The following is a 23,000-nucleotide window of genomic DNA, read 5'->3' as shown; positions in this document are numbered from 1 at the left end:
GCAGACTGCCTTAGAACACTCCCAAAGTTCAGGGATCAGGTAAAAGGGGAATACAGCAAAAATGGGCCTCACACACTAGGCAAGTGCTACTTCCCAGCCCTCAGAATTTTCATTAAAATAGTTCAATTAACAAGTTACAGACTACTGAAATAAAACTATTACATTTTAGTGTAATCTAGTAGTTTAAATTCTTACACAAATGCAAATTTTCCATCAACTTCCCAAACACAGTTCTGAAATAACTGCACAATATAATCAAAACATATTTATTACTTTTTAGTGTCATTTTGTACACTCCCGTACAAATACAAGAATATAGGCATATTTACAGGTATCGAAAAGAAATCTGTATATTCAAACCCAACATCTAAATACAGTAGCTTCAAGTCCTGAACTACAAGAGTCTAATATGCACTGAAATTACGGGCTGCCCTTCACTCTCCCCTTTGAAGTAGTCCCTTTAAAGCTAAGTTGTGTTCAAACAGAACATTAAAGTTTTGAAATGGAGTGACTCTTTTCAAGATTTTGATTCCCTTCTAAGATTTTTACAAGCATGGGGGAAAAAAATCTAAGTATGTTTTTTAAGAAAAAGCCACTCTAGCTATTAAAAGAAGTCTTGAAAAAATGGTGGCAAATAGAGTTCAGTGTGCTTAAAATTTGAAATCACAGTCCAAGTTTTAAAGAAAAGTTAGGTTAAAGAGAAGGGAAACAGGTGAAAGCTGGTTCTTCAAGGTAAAGATTAACAGGCCCACCATCATACTTATTACAATTGCAGTTCTTAAGATTTGAATATAAACTACTTGTCTTTTAGAATGGGGGGAACCTCTAAGGTTACCTAGAGCTATTCAGTATCCCTATTTTCACATTATCTGAACGAAAGTACATGTTCAAATTCATAACAGGCCAACTAGATAAATATTCCAGAGTATTGTGCCTATTCTAGTGGATATTCCCTAGTTACCTCAAGTAGGTTAGGAGCTGGACATCATGTCTGTATTAAAGTGCAATATTTAAAATAATTTACTACAGAATCTTAAGTGGATCAAATATTATAAAAATATTTCCACAAGAAAAATTTTGTTTAAAAGTTTACCACTAAGAAGTTTCAAATTAGGCATTTTGTCCTGAATGTGTGACTATTTAAGAATGTAAGCAACTTTTAAAACAAAGGGACAGAGTGACAAACTATTTGCAAACAAAACTCAATTTCACCTAAACCACAAGTTGCCATCTGATCAGAAAACATTTTCCTATAACATTACACATTGCTCATTTTTTTCCCCCAGAAAAGATACAGTAAGAGTACTAGCTTAACATAGCTCTTCAGGGTTTCGTTTACATGCACTAATGAAGTTCAGCAAATGGTAACAATCTCACATTTCATGACAATATGATTCATGACATTTATCTTTTCTTACATTTAAAAGTATTAAGTTACAAGAAAAAAGAGTCAGCTTCCAGTATAAGATTTTAATTCCTCTCAGTAACACTGGAACATTTTTGTGTATTTCAGAAAACAATACTATTGCTTACATTTTACTTTTTATATTTACTGAAAATTTTGAATGTTCATTTCTATAGTTTAAATATGATTAAAGCACAAGAGCAATTTTGAAATTTTATCTCAGAAAATAATAACATTGATGTTGATGTAAAAGATCAAAAATAAGCCCTTGGTGCTGGCAGTTCTGGAAGCACATATCTGTCTCAACAAAAACCCTCTAAGATGTTAAAAATTTTGAAGTCGGGCTGGGGTTGTAGCCAGTGGTAGAGAGCTTGCCTTGCAAGCGTGAGGCACTGGGTTCGATCCTCAGCACCACATAAAAAAAAGTAATTAAAAAAATTGAAGTCAAAAAAGATTTTTCTGCATACAGAAACTCTTTGTCATTTGATACAATCTGGCAGTGTCATGCTAAGGCCATGTGACTAATATTTTTAGCAAAGAAAAAAAAGCCAAGGTAATTTTATAGTAGCAATAGTTTCTTTTTTTATTTTAATATACTTTAGGAAACAATATACAAAGCTGAGCTTTCCCACCATTTCCAGGTAACAGCAGGAAGCTCCAATTACACAAATTTAGCGTTTTGTGATGGCTAAGAACAGCAGTCAGCACCAGACTTGAACAGTTAGCTACAACACAAACATCCTTCAAAATGAAATGTCATAATAGCAAGACAGGTAAACCAGGGTTTAACAAAAGACAACCACTGGGGAAGTGACTTAATCATTTCTTGTTGAATTTCATATTTCATTAAATATCTTATACACAATTTGTTAATGTTTTAAACAAAACTTCCCTTAAGGAATTATATCAATTAAGTATAAATAGTCAACAAGAATAGTTCTGATAAAGAATCCCCAGGTAGTTCAAATTCTAATATGCATTGACCGAAGGAAAAGAAAAATAACAATTTTTTGTTTGTTTCAACATGTTTATTACAACAGTTACAATTCACATCTGACTAGCTTTGTTTCCTCTTTCCCCTCCCACAACCATGTTCATTGGGCCATTTCCTTATATTTGAGCAATCAATGTACTTTCAGCACACATGCCCAGCAGTACTTTTAAGTCCATTCTTACAGGGTGCAAAATGGATTTCAATAATTTATACAAACAAGTGGGTTATGCTCAATCACTGCAATTTTAAGCTACTGTACACAGGAATGAAAAGGTTATAGAAAAGTGCCATAGCAACAGTGCCTTAAGAAAGGAGAAAAAGAGGAGCCTTAAAAAAATGGATAAAATCAGATCAAGGATTTCAGAGGGAAATGGAACACATGGGAAATGAAAAACATTTCTCTGCAAAACAAATGGAGAAGCACTGCTCTTGATCAGGTGCAAGTGTGGAAACAGTTGTTTCATGATATTTTGTACACTGCCCATATGGTTCAAAATCGTATCCTTAGACACAGATCACCTGGCGCTTGCACTGAATTTTTGAAAATGCAAGATTTCTGAATGATAAATTAACCCCCCCAATTTTTTTTTTTTAAAAAAGCTAATTTTGCAGACAGGTTTACATGTAAAAGGCTAGGTATTTAGCCACCTTAGCATTGATTAGTTTTGGATGTCTAAGCTCTGTTACACATGGCTTCCCATGGCTTCACTCTACAAAACATATTTACAACGTGAAGAATACATCTACAAGAAATCTACATTTCAAGGGTTTTACAAATCAATCTTGTATCTTTCCCCTGAATTGACTCTCACAGACCCCGTCCCCTTGTCATTTCCTTTGCCCAGCTTAACGGTCCAAAGTCTACTTAAATGCAGCTCAAAAATGTTAAGACTGGGCAACAGATATACAGTTCCTGTACTCAAAACCATGTGCAATTATATTCACATCTTCACACCATGAAGGAATTCTGATTTTTTAGCTTTTCGAGTTCCTTAATTTGTTGTCTCAAAAATAGTATCCTGAAAAATAAAAACAAATATTAGAATCTGTGTGTACATGTAGTGTTGAAGACAAACCAAACTATGGAAGCAACTTACAAAATTATAACCAACATTATACAATTCAAATTTGTATAGTTTGTATGGTTAAAACAAATTAACCATTTGATTTATGTTGTGCATAAGAGTATCAGGATGCCACAGTTAGAATGTTTTTTAAAATTTTCTAACAATTTCTCAATAATTCTGAAAATAAAGACTGATTTAAATTTTATTATTCTATATATTAAGAATGGCAGTACATACTGAATGTGAAATAAACCTCTAGGTTTGAGGGGCTAATCTGAGGAGCAATATTTGATGTAGACACATATAAATAGAGCCAAAATAATTATGAATATTCAAAATAATTATGAATTATGTATTTTAAAATAGCTAGGAGGATTTTGAACTTTTCCTACACAAAGAAAAGTTTGTGGTTAATTACCCTAATCTGATCATTATATACTGTACATGTGAATTAAAATGTCACACTATGCCCCATTAAACATGTATATTGGAAAAAAAGAAAAATGGGGCTGCAGGCATAGTTCAGTGGTAGAGTGGGTACACCACAGCAAACCCCACCTCAGGACCAAATCAAACTCCTACTCATATGTTGTATATTTAAAATAAAAGATAAAACAAATTTCACAAACCCCACAGTTAATTAGATTCCCACAGATTTCATGAAATCTTTCTCCCACGAACTCTGTTATTTACTGCCTGTACTACTGGTGAACTAAGCATTCATACATTGGCATATCTAGCCATGTATAAATGTATAATTTTCTACAAGTCAGACAGTGTATCTAGCAAGCCAAAATGAGGTGTTTTACATTAGAACTACTTCCAGAGCAAATTATTAGAGTGAAAGAACCCCAGTTAATATTCAGAAAAGTACCTCCAGATATTTTAGTAACTGAAACGGATAAAAATGCAAATCTTCCAAGTTTACTATAAATCTTGATTTTTGTAGGGGGAGGGGGTAGGAATTGTGGGGAGGGTACCAGGAATTGAATTCAGGGGCACTCGACTACTGAGCCACATCCCCAGTTCTATTTTGGATTTTATTTAGAGATAGGGTCTCACTGAGTCATTTAACGTCTCATCATTGCTGAGGCTGGCTTTGAACTCACGATCCTCCTGCCTCAGCCTCCCAAGCTGTGAGGATTATAGGCGTGCACCACCACACTCAGCTTTAATTTGGTATTTTTAAAATATTTATGGTTTTACAACAAGATTAACTCTTCCCTCTGAGCTAGTGACTTATATAGACAGAACGTAAAGCAACTAAAAATTTGTCCTCGATTTTGTGACAATGCATTTAAAAACAAACATATTATTTAATGTGACTTACTGTACTTAAGTGAAATACCAGAGTAATGGAGGATAAGAATTAATGTAGAAAAACAATTAAGATAGTAGATACTATTAGATATTATTAAATTTGCTAGACAAAATTCCTTCTGAAATTTCCAAGGGATATATATAGGTGATGCAAGGATAATGTAAATAGTAATAAAAAATTTCAAATGAAACAAATATCCTCAGCAAAAAAAGTGTTAGCCTCAGGCTGGGGTTGTGACTCAGAGGTAGAGTGCTCGCCTACTCGAGAGACACTGGGTTCAATCCTCAGTATCACATAAAAATAAAATAAAGATATTATGTCCACCTATAATTAAAAAATAAATATTAAAAAAAAGTGCTAACCTCAAATCAGGAAGAGACACCATGATAGCTACTGTTGACATTTCACTTTTTAAATGTAAAAGGAAAAAAAGCCTAATTTATCATGGGTTAAGAGAAACCAAGATGCTATTTATCAGGAATATTATTAAATTATAAAAAGTTTATAGTAGTGCTCCTTTATCTACTATTTCTCGTTCTGTGGTTTCAGTTACTTGCAGGCCAAATATATTAAATGAAAAATTCCAGAAACAATTGGTAAGTTTTAAAATGTGCCCTGTTCTGAGTGGCATGATGATCTCTCTCATTGTCCACTCCATCCTGCCCAAGATGTGAATCATCCCTTTATTCAGTATCAACATGCTTCATATGCTACCTGCCTGTTAATCACTTAGTAGTTATCCTGGTTATCAGATTGACCTTTATAGTAAAACAATGCTTATGTTCAAGTAATCCTTAGTTTATTATACAATGGTCACAAAGCATAAGAGTAGCAGTGCTGACAATTCCAATATGCCAAAAAGAAGCCATAAAGTGGGGGTGGGGTTGTGGCTCAGTGGTAGAGTGCTTGCCTAGCATGTGTGAGACACCGGGTTCACGTCTCAGCACCACATCTAAACAAATGAGTAAAGGTCCATCAAAAAAAGAAAAGGCCGTAAAGTAAAAAGGCAAAAATTCTCAACTTAATAAGGAAAGAAAAAAATTGTATGCTGAGGCTGCGAAGATCTATAATAAGAGTGAATTTTTTAACTGTGAAACTATGAAGGAAAAGACACTCATGCTAATTTTGATGTTGCACCTCAAACTAGAAAAGTTATGGCCATGGTGTATGATACACAATTAGGATGAAAAAGGCAATAAACTATAGGATTTGGTATTATACACAATTTAAGGCATTCATTGGAGATCCTGAAATATACTCCCAGAGAAAAGGGGATTATTGCTGTACATAGTTCTAAGAAAAATAAATATTTATTCCAGTGAAAATCTTACCTTTGCTCTCGCAAAGTTGCTTGAATTTCACATACTCGGACTAAAGATCTTAAATTTTTTAATTCAGTACAAATTTCTGACATGTGAACGCTCCCCATGTTATGAGCTTCTTCACGCAACCTTGATGCCTTTAAAGAAATATAGATTCCATTAAATATACTGTAAATAATATTAACATACACAAAATAAAACATGCTGATTTCCAAGAACTTTAGACCAAGATCACAGACTAATCCATTTCCTTTCAATGCACAAAAATGCTGGCAATTAAAGAAACCATCTCTAATGGAAGTTACTTTGAATTCCCCTTCAGGTTTCTTACCAGAATAGCATTTCCAACCTCTGGATTGTAATAAGTTGGAAGAGCTCATAATTTGAGGTTCATAAAGGACACCAAGTCAACCAGAGACTGTCATCCTGCAGAAGAACCTCACTATTGTTAGTTAAGGGAGAGGAAAATGGCAGTGACTGGAATATCCTAAGGTTTTAAACCTTTAAGCAAAAATGTTTCATTAACTTCTGTTAGTCTAGTGAGTCACTCATGAAATTCATAATTCTAACAGATTCTTAAACAATCAGAGTCAAGTCACTGAGTGGAAAAAGGACATAAAATTGAGCCACATCACTGACCTTGGAATAACTTATTTGGCCACAAACATAGGGGCTTCAATGGCCAAAATGGGAAAACACTTATCTACACGCTAGCAAATCCTAATAAAAGCAATGAAGAAAACAAATACAAGGCACTTATTAGCATAGCATTTAACACTGAGTACCTGTGTTAAAGTATTTTGTGAAACCAAAGAGCTCATACAGATCAAATATTTTAAAAATTATAGCTGATATAATTTAAAATAAGTTATTATAAATATAGCTCAAACTCAGTGGTCCAGATTGGATTTCCTACAATCAGAATGTGTTTTTTGCCAGTGTAATAAAATATTTACTGTGAATCATGTAACATACCTGCTTCTCTGCATGATCTGCAGGCCATCCTTGAACATGTTTTATGAGATTTTCATTGAAGTGTGCTGCTAGTGTAGGTGTTAATGAACATGCAGGTCGGGCAGATGAATTCTGTGGTACAACTGCTGCATTTGATGCATTACTACTAGAAGTATGATTTGGACCAGGTGATGGACTTCTCTGGCTACTGGAAGAAAAATGTAGAATGTATAATTAAAAGTGGTATCATAGAAACTTCCTGTTAATATAGTCTATTAATTTAAAGATATCCAAATTCCTAAATATACTTTGGCAACCCAAGTATATCATATATTCCTCAATACACTTCAGGGAAAGAAAACTACTGTCAAAATCAAATTGAAAGTAATTGTATTTTTCAAATTCAACAGCAGAACCTGTTGACTTTGTATACCACAAACACTAATATAAATAAGAAATGGTCATATTTTATAGGTGTACATAAAAGGCACATCTGAATATTGTGTCTCATATATCCCTCTTTAGAGGGAAGGGTCTTTGTTCAACATCAGAACAAAGTTGAATCAGAGGATAAAATAATTTGAAGCAAAATAAGGGCATTTTATCAGACAGCACTGAAATAAACATAGTGGCAAAATAACACACAAAAAAATTACTCTAAAATTAGTTATCTTCTTTTAAAGCTGAATGATTTGGGCCAGGGTTTGGGGATATGGTGTGAGAACCAAAAATTTAATCACCCAAGTTGATTTCCTACCTGCTTCACCAGACTTGGCTCTGAATGAATTTCAGTTATTTCCAAAAACTAAATCTCCCAAAGGATGAAGAGTTTTCATCACTGAGGATATTTAAAATAACACTGCAGCCTCTAAAGACAATTTAAAAGAAGAATTTCCCAAAAATGTTCTGAGCAATGGCAACATTGCTGGAGTAAGTAGACAGCATCCAAAGGTGATTATTTTGAAGGGAACAACTCTCATTTGGATGTATAAGTTCTGAAATGCTTGTTTAGAAAACAACAATAAAAACAACAGTTGAATTATTTTGCCACCTTGTAGCATGAAATAAAAATAGGAAAAAAAATCAATTAAATGAAAACCATTCATTCAACAAGTTTCATTTAAGGTTGTATTGCTATGATCCAAGGAAAGTGAAAACACAACACAGTGCTACATAATTATATGAAATGCAATGTGTATAAGGTCAGAATTGAAGCTATTAGTAAACTCTGATATATTCCAGTGGAAAACAGTGGTCCAAGTTTTGTATTTTTGGCTTCACCAAAACACTTGAATCATGAGGTGATGCAATCAATAAAATATTGTAAAAGCATCTGCCCTTTTGGTACAATTATTCCATATTTTTAGTTCATATACTTAAGTAAATTTTAAAGAGCCATTTTCTTCAAAATAACCAAGTTTCACTTCAAAAAGATTTGTCTTTGCATTTTGGTTATTTATTTATTACATATTTTGTAGTAATGGGGATTGAACCCAAGTTTGCTCTATCACTGAGCTATTTTACTTTCCCAGCCCTTTTAATTTCATTTTGAGATAGGGTCTAATTAATTGGCCAGGCTAGCCTAAAACTTGTGATCTTCCTGCCCCAGACCCACCAAGCTACTGGAATGACAGGTATGTGCCACTACACCCTTTTTATCTTTACAAATTTTATAACCCATAAAATTATACTAGGTTCTCCATGGATTCTTCCAAACTTGTTTTATTATACATATAAATATTAATATAGTAGCACCTCATATTAAAGAAAACAAAAACGCAGTCTAATACACAAGATCAATTTACCTTGAGCGCTGAAGACTTCGAGGAGAAACAGGTTCATGACCTGGCTGCTTGTCAGCAGGTACAGGCTGCTGTGTGGCTGATTGTGACACTGGTCCTTGCTTAACTACTGGAGTACTAACCTGAAATGTTAAAATCTGGTGAGACAGTTTCCAGCACATAGGCATATAGCACAGAAAGTAGAGAAGCACAAAATTTCTACTATCAATGCAATTTTCCTATTATTTCTATTCTCCAGTGATTAAGAAAATGGTTATCTTAATTTTTGTTCCATAATATTAATACTAGTGATATTTAATACTGTAAATTACTGATTGGGTTCTCAAATCCAATCATACCTTTCCCTTCAAATCTAGTTAATAATCTCAAACACTATAAAATCTGGATTTTTCACAAAGAGGAATCAGAGGGCCTGCCAAATTCACACAACAAGAAGACAGTCAAGTTTTGAAACAGATCTCATTTCTTCATAAAATGGCCTAAGACCATAACAGTATTACTAACACCAGCAGAAGAAACTAGTTCTCCAGGTTTTCAGCAGTTTTCGTTCCAATAAACTGCAATATCCCTCTTGATTTATTATTATGTCTGTTATCAATAAAAGTAATTATCTATATTACATTACACAAATACTGATGCCAAAATTTCCACCACATATTGAGTGTACACACACACAAAGAATAAGTTATATACATATAATTCAACCTGAGAGGTCTTCAAAAGAGATGTTACCTTTTAGAGACAGATCAAGAAGTCCATAATTGCCAATGGGGATAAATATGCTATTTATATTCAGATGTCATAGAAAAAAACAAGGCAGTTTAAAACATAAGCCCCAAATTCAGACAGAAAGGTAGACAATGCAAACAAAACAAAACAAAACAAAAACAAAACAAAAGGGCAGCTATTTGCTTATGGAATTTGAAATGCTCATTTTAAAGTGACTAGAAACTCAATACTATTACTTTTAGCCACTACTGCACTTTATTTATTTATTTATTTATTACATGCATGGCAATAGTGGAGTGCATTACTAATATTCATAATTATCCATCCACAGTACAATTTTTTGTAACTCTGTATACAGTATGTTCACGCCAAATTATGCCATTATACACGAGCTTTTTTTTTTTTTGCATCAGAATTCTTAATACACCTTTATGCCACTATTACACTTTTAAAAAACTAAAGCTCTAAGGATATTAAGTTCTATTTTGTTGAAATTCATAATTTTTACCCCCTCAAAATTCAGGCATTTAGAAACTACATAATAAACTAATTATAACCTGGAATTTTAAAAGTTCAACTAGATCCTAAAACATACATCAATCGCTCGCTGTGGAAGGGAATGATGGCTACCACCATCTTCAACTACTAGAAAGAATTTCAATTTCTACCTACATTTATCAGATAGAGTTTAGAAAAAAAAAATTATACAAAACTCAGTATTTTACTGATGGCCTGTTTATAGAGTATAGAATGAGTACAATTGCCTTTTACTTCTGAACTGCAGCCAGTACTCATGCTGTGGTACAAAACTTTATGGTTTTGTACCACTAGGATGGTTCTGCTAGGTTCTGGTAGGAACAGAAAAGCAAGTTTTCTAACTGTGGTTCTAAAGCATCATCTATATAAGATTCTGCATTAGACACACACAGGCATATTGCCTAGCCAAATGTGTTCTGTATTCACAAAGCCCTAGGTTTCAAATTCTTAATCTACCACAAAACTATCCTTTTTCTGAAAATTTAATTTTACTTAGTAAATGAAATAAACACTATGAGTCTCATGATGTGAAAATTAAATGTATATATGTGAAGCTCTTAGAGAAATGAATTCATTTTTAAAATAAAATGAGAAAAGGACACTGAAAAACATTCTCTCATCTTTTATAATTTGAAACTCTACAGATACTTAGATTCACTTAGTACATCATCTTTATCACACTCTCCATGCCACAAATCCCAACATCAATAGAGAAAACAGAATCAGATGGTGTATATAATTAGCACAGATTCAAGCACCCCTTTCTGCATCTACTATCAGTCACCTCTCATTCATTCCACTACACCTCCTGGGCCATTTTCTACAATACAGGTTCTAAAATATTATTGATTTTCCAAAGCAAGCAATTTCCCTCAAAGGTGACATACCTTTGGCTGTGATGAAACTGGAGGAGTACTAATCAAAGGTTTGATAGGGACTGTGTTAGTTTGAGGTGTGCTTATTCTTGGAGACACATAGGATCTTGGGGATGAAGCATCGGACGTTAAAGACATTGGAGACTGATTAGATGGCTGGGCTGGAAAAGAGTGAAGAAATAACTTAAATAAGCCAAAACCTTTGTAATATACATGAAGATCTCAGCATCACTCTACATAATCCATAATATAACCCATACCTCACATTCCCCCAAAGAACATTTTTCTGAAAAAGAAAAAATGTGACATCTTCACTGGATGCCATGCTAACTAAATGCACTGTTAAATAGTATCATACTCAGTGCAAGGTCCACTCTCCCCGAGACTGGACAAGGAAGCTAAGCCTGAACCTATTCTCACAGGGTCTCATTTCTTTTTTACTATTCTTTGTTTAGACCCAGGCATCTCACAGTCCCCTGCCTCATAAGGCTAGACAGAGTGTTTCAGGTGTCTCTGCATCACTATACTTCCATTTCAGTTCAGGTATTACTGTTCAGTTTATCATTTTCTGACAAAGCAATCCTTTTTGCTCTTGTCTTTCTCTATTTCAATACCATCATGATGAAGAGGTATCAAATTCAAGCAGGAATTGGGCATTTCTGCATCTCTAGACAAAAATCAGCCAACATCAATCTCAACCAAACTTGTTTCACAGAAACAGAAGATATACCAAAGTTAACTTTCAGCTTTGGAGTAAAATATCTTATTAGCAACTTAATTCTGAATTAAATATAACTATGTTATAGGTCTGATGGCAATACCTAAAATAAATGTCAAAGTATGCTTCATTTAAATAAAACGAAATAAAATGGTATATGCCAATGTTACAAAAACCAAAAATAAAATCACCATTTTATGGCAAAATTAAAAACACCCCCCCACACACACAAAAAATTGCCCTTAATTCCAAAACAAAACCAAGAAACAAATTTTAGAAATATCTAAGAATATAAATGAATACCTTGAGTAGAGAGCTGAGCAGCTTGAGAAATCAGAGATGTTATGTTGAAAGCAGATGGTCCAGCAGTAAGAAACTTATGAATTATAGACTGCAGTGAAGCTTGTGTCACAGCTGCTGTAAGAACTAAAAACACATCATCCACTAAATTCAAATAAAAACAATGAGGTTTATGTGGCATTGGTAACAATTTGAAAACTCAAAGAGAACTCAGAAAAAAAGCAAGTGTTTCAAGTCACAACTCTCAAAATACAACCTAGAGAAAATGAATACTATAACAGGTCTAAGACTAAAATGATCTAAGAGAAAAAGAAAATAGATTTACACTAAAGGTAAACAATTGTCTCTTTTACAAAAACAAGACTCCTCAATTAGACTTTTTTAAAGCACCAAAAAACATTCACTGGAGCTTCTGTGTCAGAAGACTATCCATATATAAGTAGAATGCTCAGTTAATTACTTGGAATTAACTGAATAAATGGTTGTTATTTCATTGATTGCTTTTTTAGAAAAGCTGACCACTATACATCAATATCCACCAATAAACATTTAACAATGAAAATTAAAAAGCCAGTACTTAGGAATACCATGTATTTTTGCTGCGTAAGACATAATTTACACATTTTATGCTATCACCTCAAACTATTCAAAGCTTACTTTGCATTTACTTACAAAATCAAATTTCAGACAACAAAAATAAAGTTGAAGAAAGCAATAGAAAACTCATGTCTAGCTCTTTTTAGAATTAACTACTATTATTAAATATATTATGTATAAATGTAAATTGATGATTCTTATCAGAAAATTATGTAATGCTCTTAGAATTAATGTCTGAATCTGAATGATTTCCAAATTAAAACCACAACCACTTTTATTCAGATTTCTTCAAGTTGATTGCCTGAACACTTCACTTCAGTAGCATACTGAAAAGAAAAGCTAGAATTACTGTGCTTAACCGGAGAGGAAGGGAGGGGAAAAATTTTATTCAGTACCTCCCTCCCTTCTGAGAATCTTTTACAAGTATTTTAAGTTACAACCTGAATTTTTAATCTTCTAGTACTTAACATATTTAAATATTTTTAAAATGCTGAGTTTTTATATGAATTTTAACAAATATTTCATATTTTGTTTCTATACTTAACACACAGAAGAGCTCATCTCCAGTAACTACCAGACACACAGAAGCTTTAAAAAATATATAGAAATAGGTTGAGGTTATAGCTCAATGGTAGAATGTTTGCCTAGCATTCTTGAGGCCCTGGGTTTGATTTCCAACACCACAAAACAATAAAGAAAAAAATCTATATAGAAGTATTACTAACTCAATTTTACTAACAATGCCTTTAAACTATGAAAGAGAATAAATTTTAAACTCCAAAAAGAAGAAATTTAAACATTAGTTTCAAAAGGAAACAACAGACCATCCCTTAGTTGGGAATTTCATTGATAACATAATTTTGCACAATGCAAACAAATGTTTTTTTAAATTATTGCTATCAAAAATTTACCTTCATTGATTTTGGATATGTCCACATTAGAATTATTGAGCTGCAGCGTGGCTTGCAAAGCAGGAAGCAACTGTCTAAGCAGATTTGGGTCCTGAAGTAATGGAGGTATTGGTGACTGTGGAACAGGAGAAACAGGGACTGCCGATGCAGATGTTGGAGGTGCTGATGTGGGATTCAGTCCAGAGGCAGAAGAAGTGGAAGGAGTTGTGCAAGAATGTGATACCAATTTGTCTCCTGATGTAGACTCTAAATAAAAAGATGATGATAAAACCGAAAAAAATTACCTGAATGTTGGAACCTGAACAAAAATCAGAAAAGCACTTCCCATTTAGTGTTCACAAGATTGCTCAGTAAATATCTGCCTGACTAGAATAATGAAATGGCAAGTTAAAAAAGCTAATAAGCCATATTCATATCTGTTTTTTTTTAAAGTACCACACTAAGTAATGCTGTCTCAAACATGGTTATATATTAACCACACAAACAGCTTCCATTAGAAAAAAGGAACAATATTATACACCTTAATTTATAGGCCCTATAAAATAAGGTAAAAAAATATTTATGACCATAGTAATAACCTAAGACAAGGCCTTAATACATAACAGGATGGGCACCATGGTGTTCACCCTCAAAGATGGGCTAAGGATGTGATGAATGAGGAAAGACTCTTTAGGATAACATAGTAAATATTACCAATAAAAAGGACTCTTTCAAATCCTAAAAACTGAAGCCCAGACTCAGTATTTAAATAAAAGATGCATGAAAAAAGTATGCAAAGCTACTATTCAAATTATTAATATAAATTCAATTGTAATCAAGACCCAAATGGTATCTTTACAGCATTTGATAAATTGCTAATAAAAATTCTGAAGATTCCTGAAGAAAAATGCAACACATGAGATGCCCTGTCAGATAAATAATTTAAGATAGACCAAATTTTGTAAGTATATTTATAAGTTTTTAAAACTATTAGAAGAAAACATAAAAAGGTATCATCGACATAAGTAGATTTCTAAAATTACAAAAAGCAAGATAACTAATTCAAAATATTAGCAAGCATTATATTTTAAAGAATTTCTATGAATTAAAAAAAAAACTATCCAAAGGAAAAATGGAGGAAGATATAAAAAGATTTCACAGAAGAAATCTGTAGTCTAAAAACTCAAGAAAAGATATTTAATTCTATTCACTGATCATCAGAAACGTGTAAAATAAAACAAGAATCCATTTACTCACACTGCATTGGCAAAAATTTAAGTTTGATAATAAATACTAAATGTTGGCAAGGAGTAATGAAAATATTTACTTAACATTTCTGGTTGAAACTACACTGATACAACCATTCTGGAAAATAATTCAGTGTTATCTTAAAAAGGTGAGGATAAATACACCTAATAACCCAGTAATTGCCCTTAGGTGAACTGCCCCCAGTGAAACTGTGATATATACAAATCAAGGGAAACACTCAACAACAGCACTGTGTTGCCTTTATTTTAGCTTAAAAGTAGAATTAAATGACGTCCACCAACAAGAAAATAAACAACTGTGGTTTTTACATACCATGAGATTGTATTAATATAGTGACTTCAAAGCAGGAAAGAATATTAGAAACATGAATCCAAAGGTTAACAACATTCATACATTTGTAATTTTGATATAAAGACTAAATATGGGCATTTGGGAAAGCACCTTTAATTTCCCATGCATATCCACTTCAAGATTTTCAAGATTATATATATGTCATACGACTGAATTAAAAATTGCTGTTATGAAGTCACACATACATTTCAGGACAACTGCATTTCAATTTTATAATCTAATCATTGTAAATCTTCATCTTTAACTCTAGAACAAAGCATTCACTAACCTTCATGGTCCCAGAGAAGCTGGGAATTACCAGCAGTCTTTCAGTTTGTTTACACTACTATAATTGTCAAAGAACCAGGGGCAGAACCTCTTTTAAGTAGCAATCTCATAGCTGCTTTAAGTCCATTTCAAGGATATGTTGATTAAAACTGCAACCAACTCAGAAGGCCTAAGATTTTTTATTTTTATAATGCAAAATACTTGAGTTTGGCAGACTATCATTTCCCACTTTATTTATCCATTAATCGAGATTAGCAAAGAAACTTGATTGAAATGACTGACTTTTCCCCCTTCGGAAAAATCCATCAGTCATTCTATTTTAAGGGGCAACTACAACTTCCACACTTGTGAGATAAGTGCTCTACCACTGAGCCACATCCCCAGCCCTCCTTCTGCTCTTAATGACAGGCAGAATCAAGTTGGAAAAGAAACTATGAGGTATTTTCAATTTTGTTTGGTGCTGCAAAATCCATTCAAACTTGGAAGTCTTTTTTTTTTTTTTAAGAGAGAGAATTTATATATATATACATGTATTTTAGTTTTCGGCAGACACAACATCTTTGTTTGTATGTGGTGCTGAGGATCGAACCCGGGTCGCACGCATGCCAGGCAAACGCGCTACCGCTTGAGCCACATCCCCAGCCCCCAGACTTGGAAGTCTTAATAGAAGAGATTAATAGTTCTTCAATGTTGTCCTAGATTTAAGCCAATCAAAAGAAACACTATAAAACAGAATACTAATACACATCACCATAAAGAATGACAAAAACTAAACATTCTTGATTTCTAATTTAAATAGGTTTATTTCCCTTTTTTGCCTTTGCAGAGTTGTGAGAGATGAGCAGCATAAAAACCAGTTAATCCTATTAGGACCCCCCAGGCAAGTGACATCTCTAAAGGTCAGAATTTCTCTATTACAAAGCCTGACTTTTAGTATTAGTTCTCAATACACTGCTTAAAGGAATATAATCATTTCTAAAGCTTAAAAATATACAGATACTTGCAGCTGGGGTTGTGCCTCATTAATTTAAAATTAATATTTAGAATTAATTTTGTATGCAATATAAAGTCTGATGACAACTTAAAATTCCTCTTTTCTAATACAATACAGTGGTAGAGTGCTTGCCTAGTATGTGAGAGGCACTGGGTAGAATTCTCAGCACCACATATAAATAAACAAATTAAAGGCCCATTGACAACTAAAAAAAGATATTTAAAAAAAATAGATACTTGGGCTCCAACTTAGAAATACTGAACCTGGGAGACTTACACATATGTACAACTTGTAAATGTTCTGCACCCCCTGCTGGTAACAAAAAATACAGACTGGAGAATCTTGAAGGTTCCTTATGACTTTGAGTGGAGTGAGAATAAGACCAAAGACAGAAAAGCTAAAACTGTTTTCCAGGAAGGCCTTCACTATCCCATTTTTATACTCTTCTTTTACTAGCCCTTCCCCCTTCCAAGACACAAATGCCTTTCCAAACCATATGATAGCGTATTCATATATCTGAATATTATGCACCTCAGTCTACCTGTGTAACTGGAAACTAATAACTAATTTGAGTTTAATAATTACTACAAATGCTATTCTGAGTAATCTCCATTTTACAAATGTATAAGTTTTACATTTGAGGGGTTTCTCTTATGCCCCCCGTCCTCTTTCTTCATAGTACCAAGCATCTTCTATTATACAATAATGTTCTACTCAAATAAGAGCTCTATCAGAAGAGAAATTTTTGTGTGATGTATCTCACAGCCTTAGAGTAAAATGGGACTAGGCCTCATCAACATATATTTGTGAACAGGATGCAATATAAGCAAAGATGCACATTCTCTCTTTACTTCTAGGACAATCTTTTGAATTGGCCTAAAAAAAAATGATGATGCTGGGAGGATGAAGTCTGTTTTCAACAATATAATAAATAGCTAAAGGAGTTAATAAACCGTTTATTCCGTGCTATATTCACTTTCTTAGGCTTATTTTGAATACTTGAAAAACTAAACTACTTTTTTCATTAAAAAGGGTAACATATTAAGAATACCTTAACAATTACTTATTGTGCTGTTCACACAAATGTAATTTTAATTAACAGTCTTTGAAACCTTTTAAGCTAGACTCTAATTTGTTAGGATATGAGGCTAATAAATCATGGCTACCTTAAACATTCTTCTGTCAAAGGAATGGTATACACTTTTAAACTGTTAGTACTTTGACTTAGAGATATCCAGATCTTTACCCTAAGCTATTTCAAACTATTCACTTCCCTACACTTCTACAAGTTGTAGAAGTGTTTATTATTTAATTATTTAATATGAACCATAAATAAGTTCATAAAAATTTCGTTTTTAAATAATCTCTCTGCCTTAAGATAAAACAACCTTCCTTCTCTTTATACTTATGAGTTATTGATTTATATTTACACTTCTTTTCCTGAAGGGGGAGTAACTTAACGAAAATTAAGAAAAAATTGTTTTATCAGGCAACTTTTCTAACCCAACCTTCCAAGTCACCTAGGGCATACACCAAAGTAAATTTTTCTAGGATAGCAAATAACTCTTTTTGATATACACTTAGGATTTTTAAAGATACTGATAATAACTGCATTTCTATTCAATTTCCTATGGTGTTTTGACAACTGCTGTTAATACGAAGAGGGATATGAACACACGTATCTCAAACAACTACTATATCAAAGACAATCTGCTTTTTCCACTTTGTAATAGTGGTGGTACATGAAGTAGTTTATAAAAGAAAACACAGTATACAGGTATAACAGAAAAAAAACACATGGTTGTAAGGCACTGATACCTATTAAAAATATTACTATGACTATCAATTTGCTTTGAATTATGTATTATATTTTTAATCACATATCCTTCTAAAACTTCTATGCAGTTAGAAAACATCAACATTCATGTATGTTTATAAGTAGTTTGCAACTTGCTTTTTTATTCAACTAAGAGAATCTTCACTCTACTACAAAAGTATGTTTTTCAATTTTTAACAGATGTTGTTAAACTGACCAACACTAACACTAACCCATTCACCAACCACATTTCCCCATATCCAATTGCTGTCCAACCTAAAAATTGAAAAAATGAACTCACAACTTCATCTTAATACTCAATATGTTATACATAAAATTTACCATTTTAAGTGTATGATGCAGCAGCATTAAGGACATTCACATCTCTGCAACTTTTCATAATCATTCATCTCTAAAACTTTTTCATCTTACAAATTACTCATTAAGCAACTCCTCAAATACTCCCACCAGCCCCCTAGGACCACAATTCTATTTTCTGTCTTAATGAATCAATCCATAAATGAAGTCTTAGTACGTCTTAATGTTCTCATTTCATCCTCATTCTACAGCACATGCCAGAATTTTCATTCCTTTTGTAGGTTGATAATACTGCACTGTATGTAAATATGCATCACATTTTAGTCTTTAATCTGTTGATGAACACTTACTGTTTTTCATGTTTGTCTACAATGAATAATTAACTGCTAGGAACAGAAAAATCTTGAATCCTTGGCTTTCAATATTTTGTGGTGTATATATAGAAGACAAACTGTTGGATGCTGCAGGTAATTCTCTGCAAGACTTTTAAAGGAACTAACCAACCCCTAGTGGCTACACCATTTTACAATCCTACCAGCAAGTATAAGAATTCCAATTTCTTCACAACTTCAAAAGTATGATTTTTTTTAAAGGTCACAAGTCATCCTAATGGGTGTGAAATGTTATTTAATTGTGGTTTAGATTTGTATTTCCCTCGTGACTAATGAATTGATGTTGAGCATCTCTACATGTGCTTATTGGCAATCAAAATATCATCTCTGGAGAAATGTATTCAAGCCCTTTGTCCATTTTTGAGTTGGATTTTTTGTTATTGCTAAATTGGATGTTCTCAGTATCAATTCCTTATAATATATGAAATTTATAAATATTTTCTCTAATTGTATAGACACTTGGTAGTTTTCTTTATAAAATCTTTTAACACTAATGAAGTCCAATATCTATTTTTTATTCACTGCCTGAGTTTTTGGTGTCACTGACAACTTCAACATTGAAGATTTCCTCCTGTTTTTTTGTTTTATGATGTTGGGGATTGAACCCAAGGCCTTGTGCATGCAAGGCAAAAACTCCACCAACTGAGCTATATCCCCAGCCCGTTTTTCCTTTAAAATCTTATTTTAGCTATTGAAATGTGATCTTTAGTTCATTTTTAAAATTAATTTTGTATGAAATATAAAGTCTGATGACAACTTAAAATTCCTTTTTTCTAATAACCTGTTCACATTCTTTGCATGGTTTCTTAATGTATCCCACTGCTATGTATGTTGTAAATATCTTCTCCTAACATTATTTGTTTTTTTAATCTTGATTATTATATTTGAAATTTTAAATATCTCAGTGGTCAATATGTCAACGTTTTATTTTTGGTACTGGGGACTGAACCCTTGGATGCTTTACCACATCCCCAACCCTTTGTATTTATTTTGAGACAGGGTCATGCCAAGTTGCTTAGAACTCACCAAGTTGCTAAGGCTAGTCTTAAACTTGGGATCCTCTTGTCTCAGCTTCCTGAGTTGCTGGGATTACTAAAAACATGCACCATCACACCTAGCTAAATTTATCAACTTTTTAAAAGCTAAATGCATTCTGGGTCTTGATTTTAAAAGGTCACCCTTATTCACAAATTATTAACAATAATATTTCCTAATATTCTTTTTGTCATAGTTGATTCTCCTGTTCTACGGTTTGAAATACCATTTTCAGCCATTGGACTAAATTTAAACTTATTTACTAAGACTAAATTCCTCTAATTTATGTATTCAGCTGTTCAAACATTTGAGTAACTATGGCCAACCTATTTTTCCTCAATATTTAGTAACCCTAAAAACTTTCAAAAACAAAGCAATTGACAGCTGAAGTTGGTCCACCTGGACAGTAAATAACCTTCTGTGTCAGCTGTCTTAATGCATTACTAAAATCTTAAGAGTTTATTCAAATTTTACTTAGTCTGCAGATACCATAAAAACACACAGGGGAATTCTATTCCAAATGAATGTCAGCGCATATTAATAAACGACTGATTTCTCTTCCCTCTCCCACTGAGACACAAGTATGTTAATGATCTGATCATGTAGATATACTAATTCTGAGAGCTTGACTTCACTTAGGTCTGCTTTTGTGACTACTTTATTTATAAATTTACCTGTTATAATTCTAAATTACTAAACTTTTCTTACATTGCCGTGACCAATACAGGTGCTCTTCAACCCACAACACATTCATTAACAGTGTTAGAGTTGTTTACTCATCTGCAACAAATATTTACACAGTGCTTATTACTATGTCAAGCACTAGGAAGAGAGCAGCAGGTAAGATTCTGCTCTTGTATTATTTGATACAGCAAACTACAAGTAACACCCTTAGACATATTATTAAAAATATTATAAAAATACTTAGTCATATTATCACTTAAGACCAACAACAACCTTTTTTGAACCATCAATCTTTTAACATAAATTATGTCATTATATAAATTTTTTAAAATTTTTCTGTTAGAGATTGAACCCAAAGTTTCACTCATGTTAGGCAAGTGCTCTACCACGGAGCTAAACCCCCAAATCCTAAATTATTTAACTGTTGAAGAAAATCAGGATGTTGACAAAGATTCAACAGGAAATTTAATTTAAATAACACTGACTTTCAATTAGAAATGCATTTAAAATTAATGGACACTTCACAAATTTAAACTAACTGAAGGATGACGAGAAAATATCAAAACTATTATAATTTCTTTAAGACAGTTAATATTGTCTTCAATTAGCATGCAGGAAAAAATTTGATAATTTCAAAGGCAATTGTGTTTCTTCTTTAAGCTTATAAGCTTAAAGTTACTATAAATTTTAATTGTGTTAAGTTTATCAGGAATGGTGCTAAAAGCACGGAAAGAGAGGGTAGAAGGTGAACAAAGTAAAAAATGCAGTAAAACAGACTAACCCGAGAGAGAATATATTATTGAAAAAACTAAATTTATAAATACAATTTTAGAAAAAAGTAGAAATCATTTGGGAAACAGTGGGAGAAGTAATACAAAAACTATCATGACATCAGAGTTCAGCCCTAAAGAAACAGCAGAGTTCAATATGTAGTGAAAAAAAAAAATCCAATTTAACAAGGCTCAGAACATGAAAGAACATAACATGCTCTAAGAAATACACATGTTCACAACAGATGAAGTGGATGCAAGAGTGAAACGGTTAGAGATCAAGGTAGTAAGAGAATGCAACCAGGCTGTTCAGTACTTACTACAATCTTACTAAGTTCTGATTGCTTTTAGCTAAGATAAAATCACTACATAGAAAGTTTTTAAGCAAGGAAATGGCTCGATCTAATCTAAATTTTATAACAATGCCACTTTAAGGACAGACTAAAATGAACGAAATAAGAAGGTCATTCAATCCCAGTTTCAAAAATGCTGGTGGTAAATAACAGCAGAAAGGATATACCTAAATGAGATCTAGAAAGAGTCTTAAGATTTGTGAAAGGATGGGTAGAAGTAGTGAGAATGCTGAAGAACAAGGAAGGAAAAGTTTTGGGGAAAATGCTGTCAAGTACTAACAATCTAAATTATGGAACAGGGAGAAAATTTTGAACACTGTATGTGAGAAAATGTAACAAATACCAAGAAAGAAGTAGAAAAATTATTGTGAAGTGGAATTAAAGATGTGGGTGTCAAGATGGTCACAAGGAAAAAGAAGACATTTTAAGCAAGAAAAAAGGACAAAACAGGAAAAAAAAAAAAAGTAGATGATACCAATATAAGAAGTGCAAAGTGAAAATAATTAGGAAATTGGAGGAGAGTAGCATCATATAAACCATATCATATAAAAGAGAAAAATTTCAAAAAAGAGAAGAGCTAAAAAGTGTTAAATACAAAGGTAAAATGAGATAAAGACTTCTTCTACAAGGTTGAGATTTTGCTTTGAGACAAGTATCTTGCTATGTTTAGCCAAGAGTAGTCTAGTGAATACCTGGGCTGAAGTGATCCTCTCACTCACAGCCTCCCCGTAATGGGGAGATGCCACTGTACCTAGGTCACTTTTTTTTTTTTTAACTGCAAGGGTTTTTAAACAAATTTTTTCTGTGACCAAATAAAGGAAATTACAGTAACTAAAAAACCAAAACATTCTTCAGAAATTAATTAATAATTAATGCATTAATTCATATTTCGTCAAGTTTTTTCGCAAACTTATTCTACAACAGGTAAATCTGATACGTATGCAATAAATTTGGTACAAACCATCATTAAGAAGTTTTATAGTATTTGGAACAAGCATTAACCTGTTTAATGTATTTTTTAACTGTATGATAAAAGCATATGGTTTAGTAACATCTAACACAAATGCCACAGTAACAAGAGACATTTAAATTATATGCACAAAAAGAAGAGGGGAAACTAGAAGTAAAAGAAATCCAATTATTTAAACCCCTCAACAACAAATTAAATCAATATGAAGCAATGGATCAAGCAATAGATTTGACTTAAAGAATTATCTTCACCTAAACCCACCAAGCATGG

The 23,000-nt window shown here is 32.8% G+C and overlaps 1 protein-coding gene across 8 annotated transcripts in view; it reads right to left on the bottom strand.

Annotated features, from left to right (window-relative positions):
- Window positions 1–252: 252 nt before the first annotated feature.
- Wac (WW domain containing adaptor with coiled-coil) overlaps window positions 253–23,000 on the bottom strand; it is a 72,125-nt gene continuing 49,377 nt past the window's right edge. For 7 of the 8 annotated variants that reach the window (XM_046448234.2, XM_046448233.2, XM_058580526.1 and 4 more), the window contains 7 exons: window positions 13,533–13,778; window positions 12,028–12,150; window positions 11,019–11,167; window positions 8,869–8,987; window positions 7,085–7,271; window positions 6,119–6,246; window positions 253–3,418 (listed from right to left, as the gene is read on the bottom strand). In XM_046448234.2, the coding sequence (XP_046304190.1) occupies window positions 3,349–3,418; window positions 6,119–6,246; window positions 7,085–7,271; window positions 8,869–8,987; window positions 11,019–11,167; window positions 12,028–12,150; window positions 13,533–13,778 (1,022 nt within the window). In that variant the 3' untranslated portion in view covers window positions 253–3,348. The remainder of the gene's footprint in view (window positions 3,419–6,118; window positions 6,247–7,084; window positions 7,272–8,868; window positions 8,988–11,018; window positions 11,168–12,027; window positions 12,151–13,532; window positions 13,779–23,000) is intronic. The other variant, XM_058580525.1, reaches the window with a different exon arrangement.

Source organism: Marmota monax, unplaced genomic scaffold, assembly GCF_021218885.2.
Source record: "Marmota monax isolate L192 unplaced genomic scaffold, Marmota_monax_Labrador192_F-V1.1 WCK01_AAM20220418_F8-fsc00066, whole genome shotgun sequence".
Taxonomy (NCBI): Eukaryota; Metazoa; Chordata; class Mammalia; order Rodentia; family Sciuridae; genus Marmota; species Marmota monax.
Note: the sequence above shows the minus strand (reverse complement) of the source record. Positions and strands in the feature narration are given on the sequence as shown.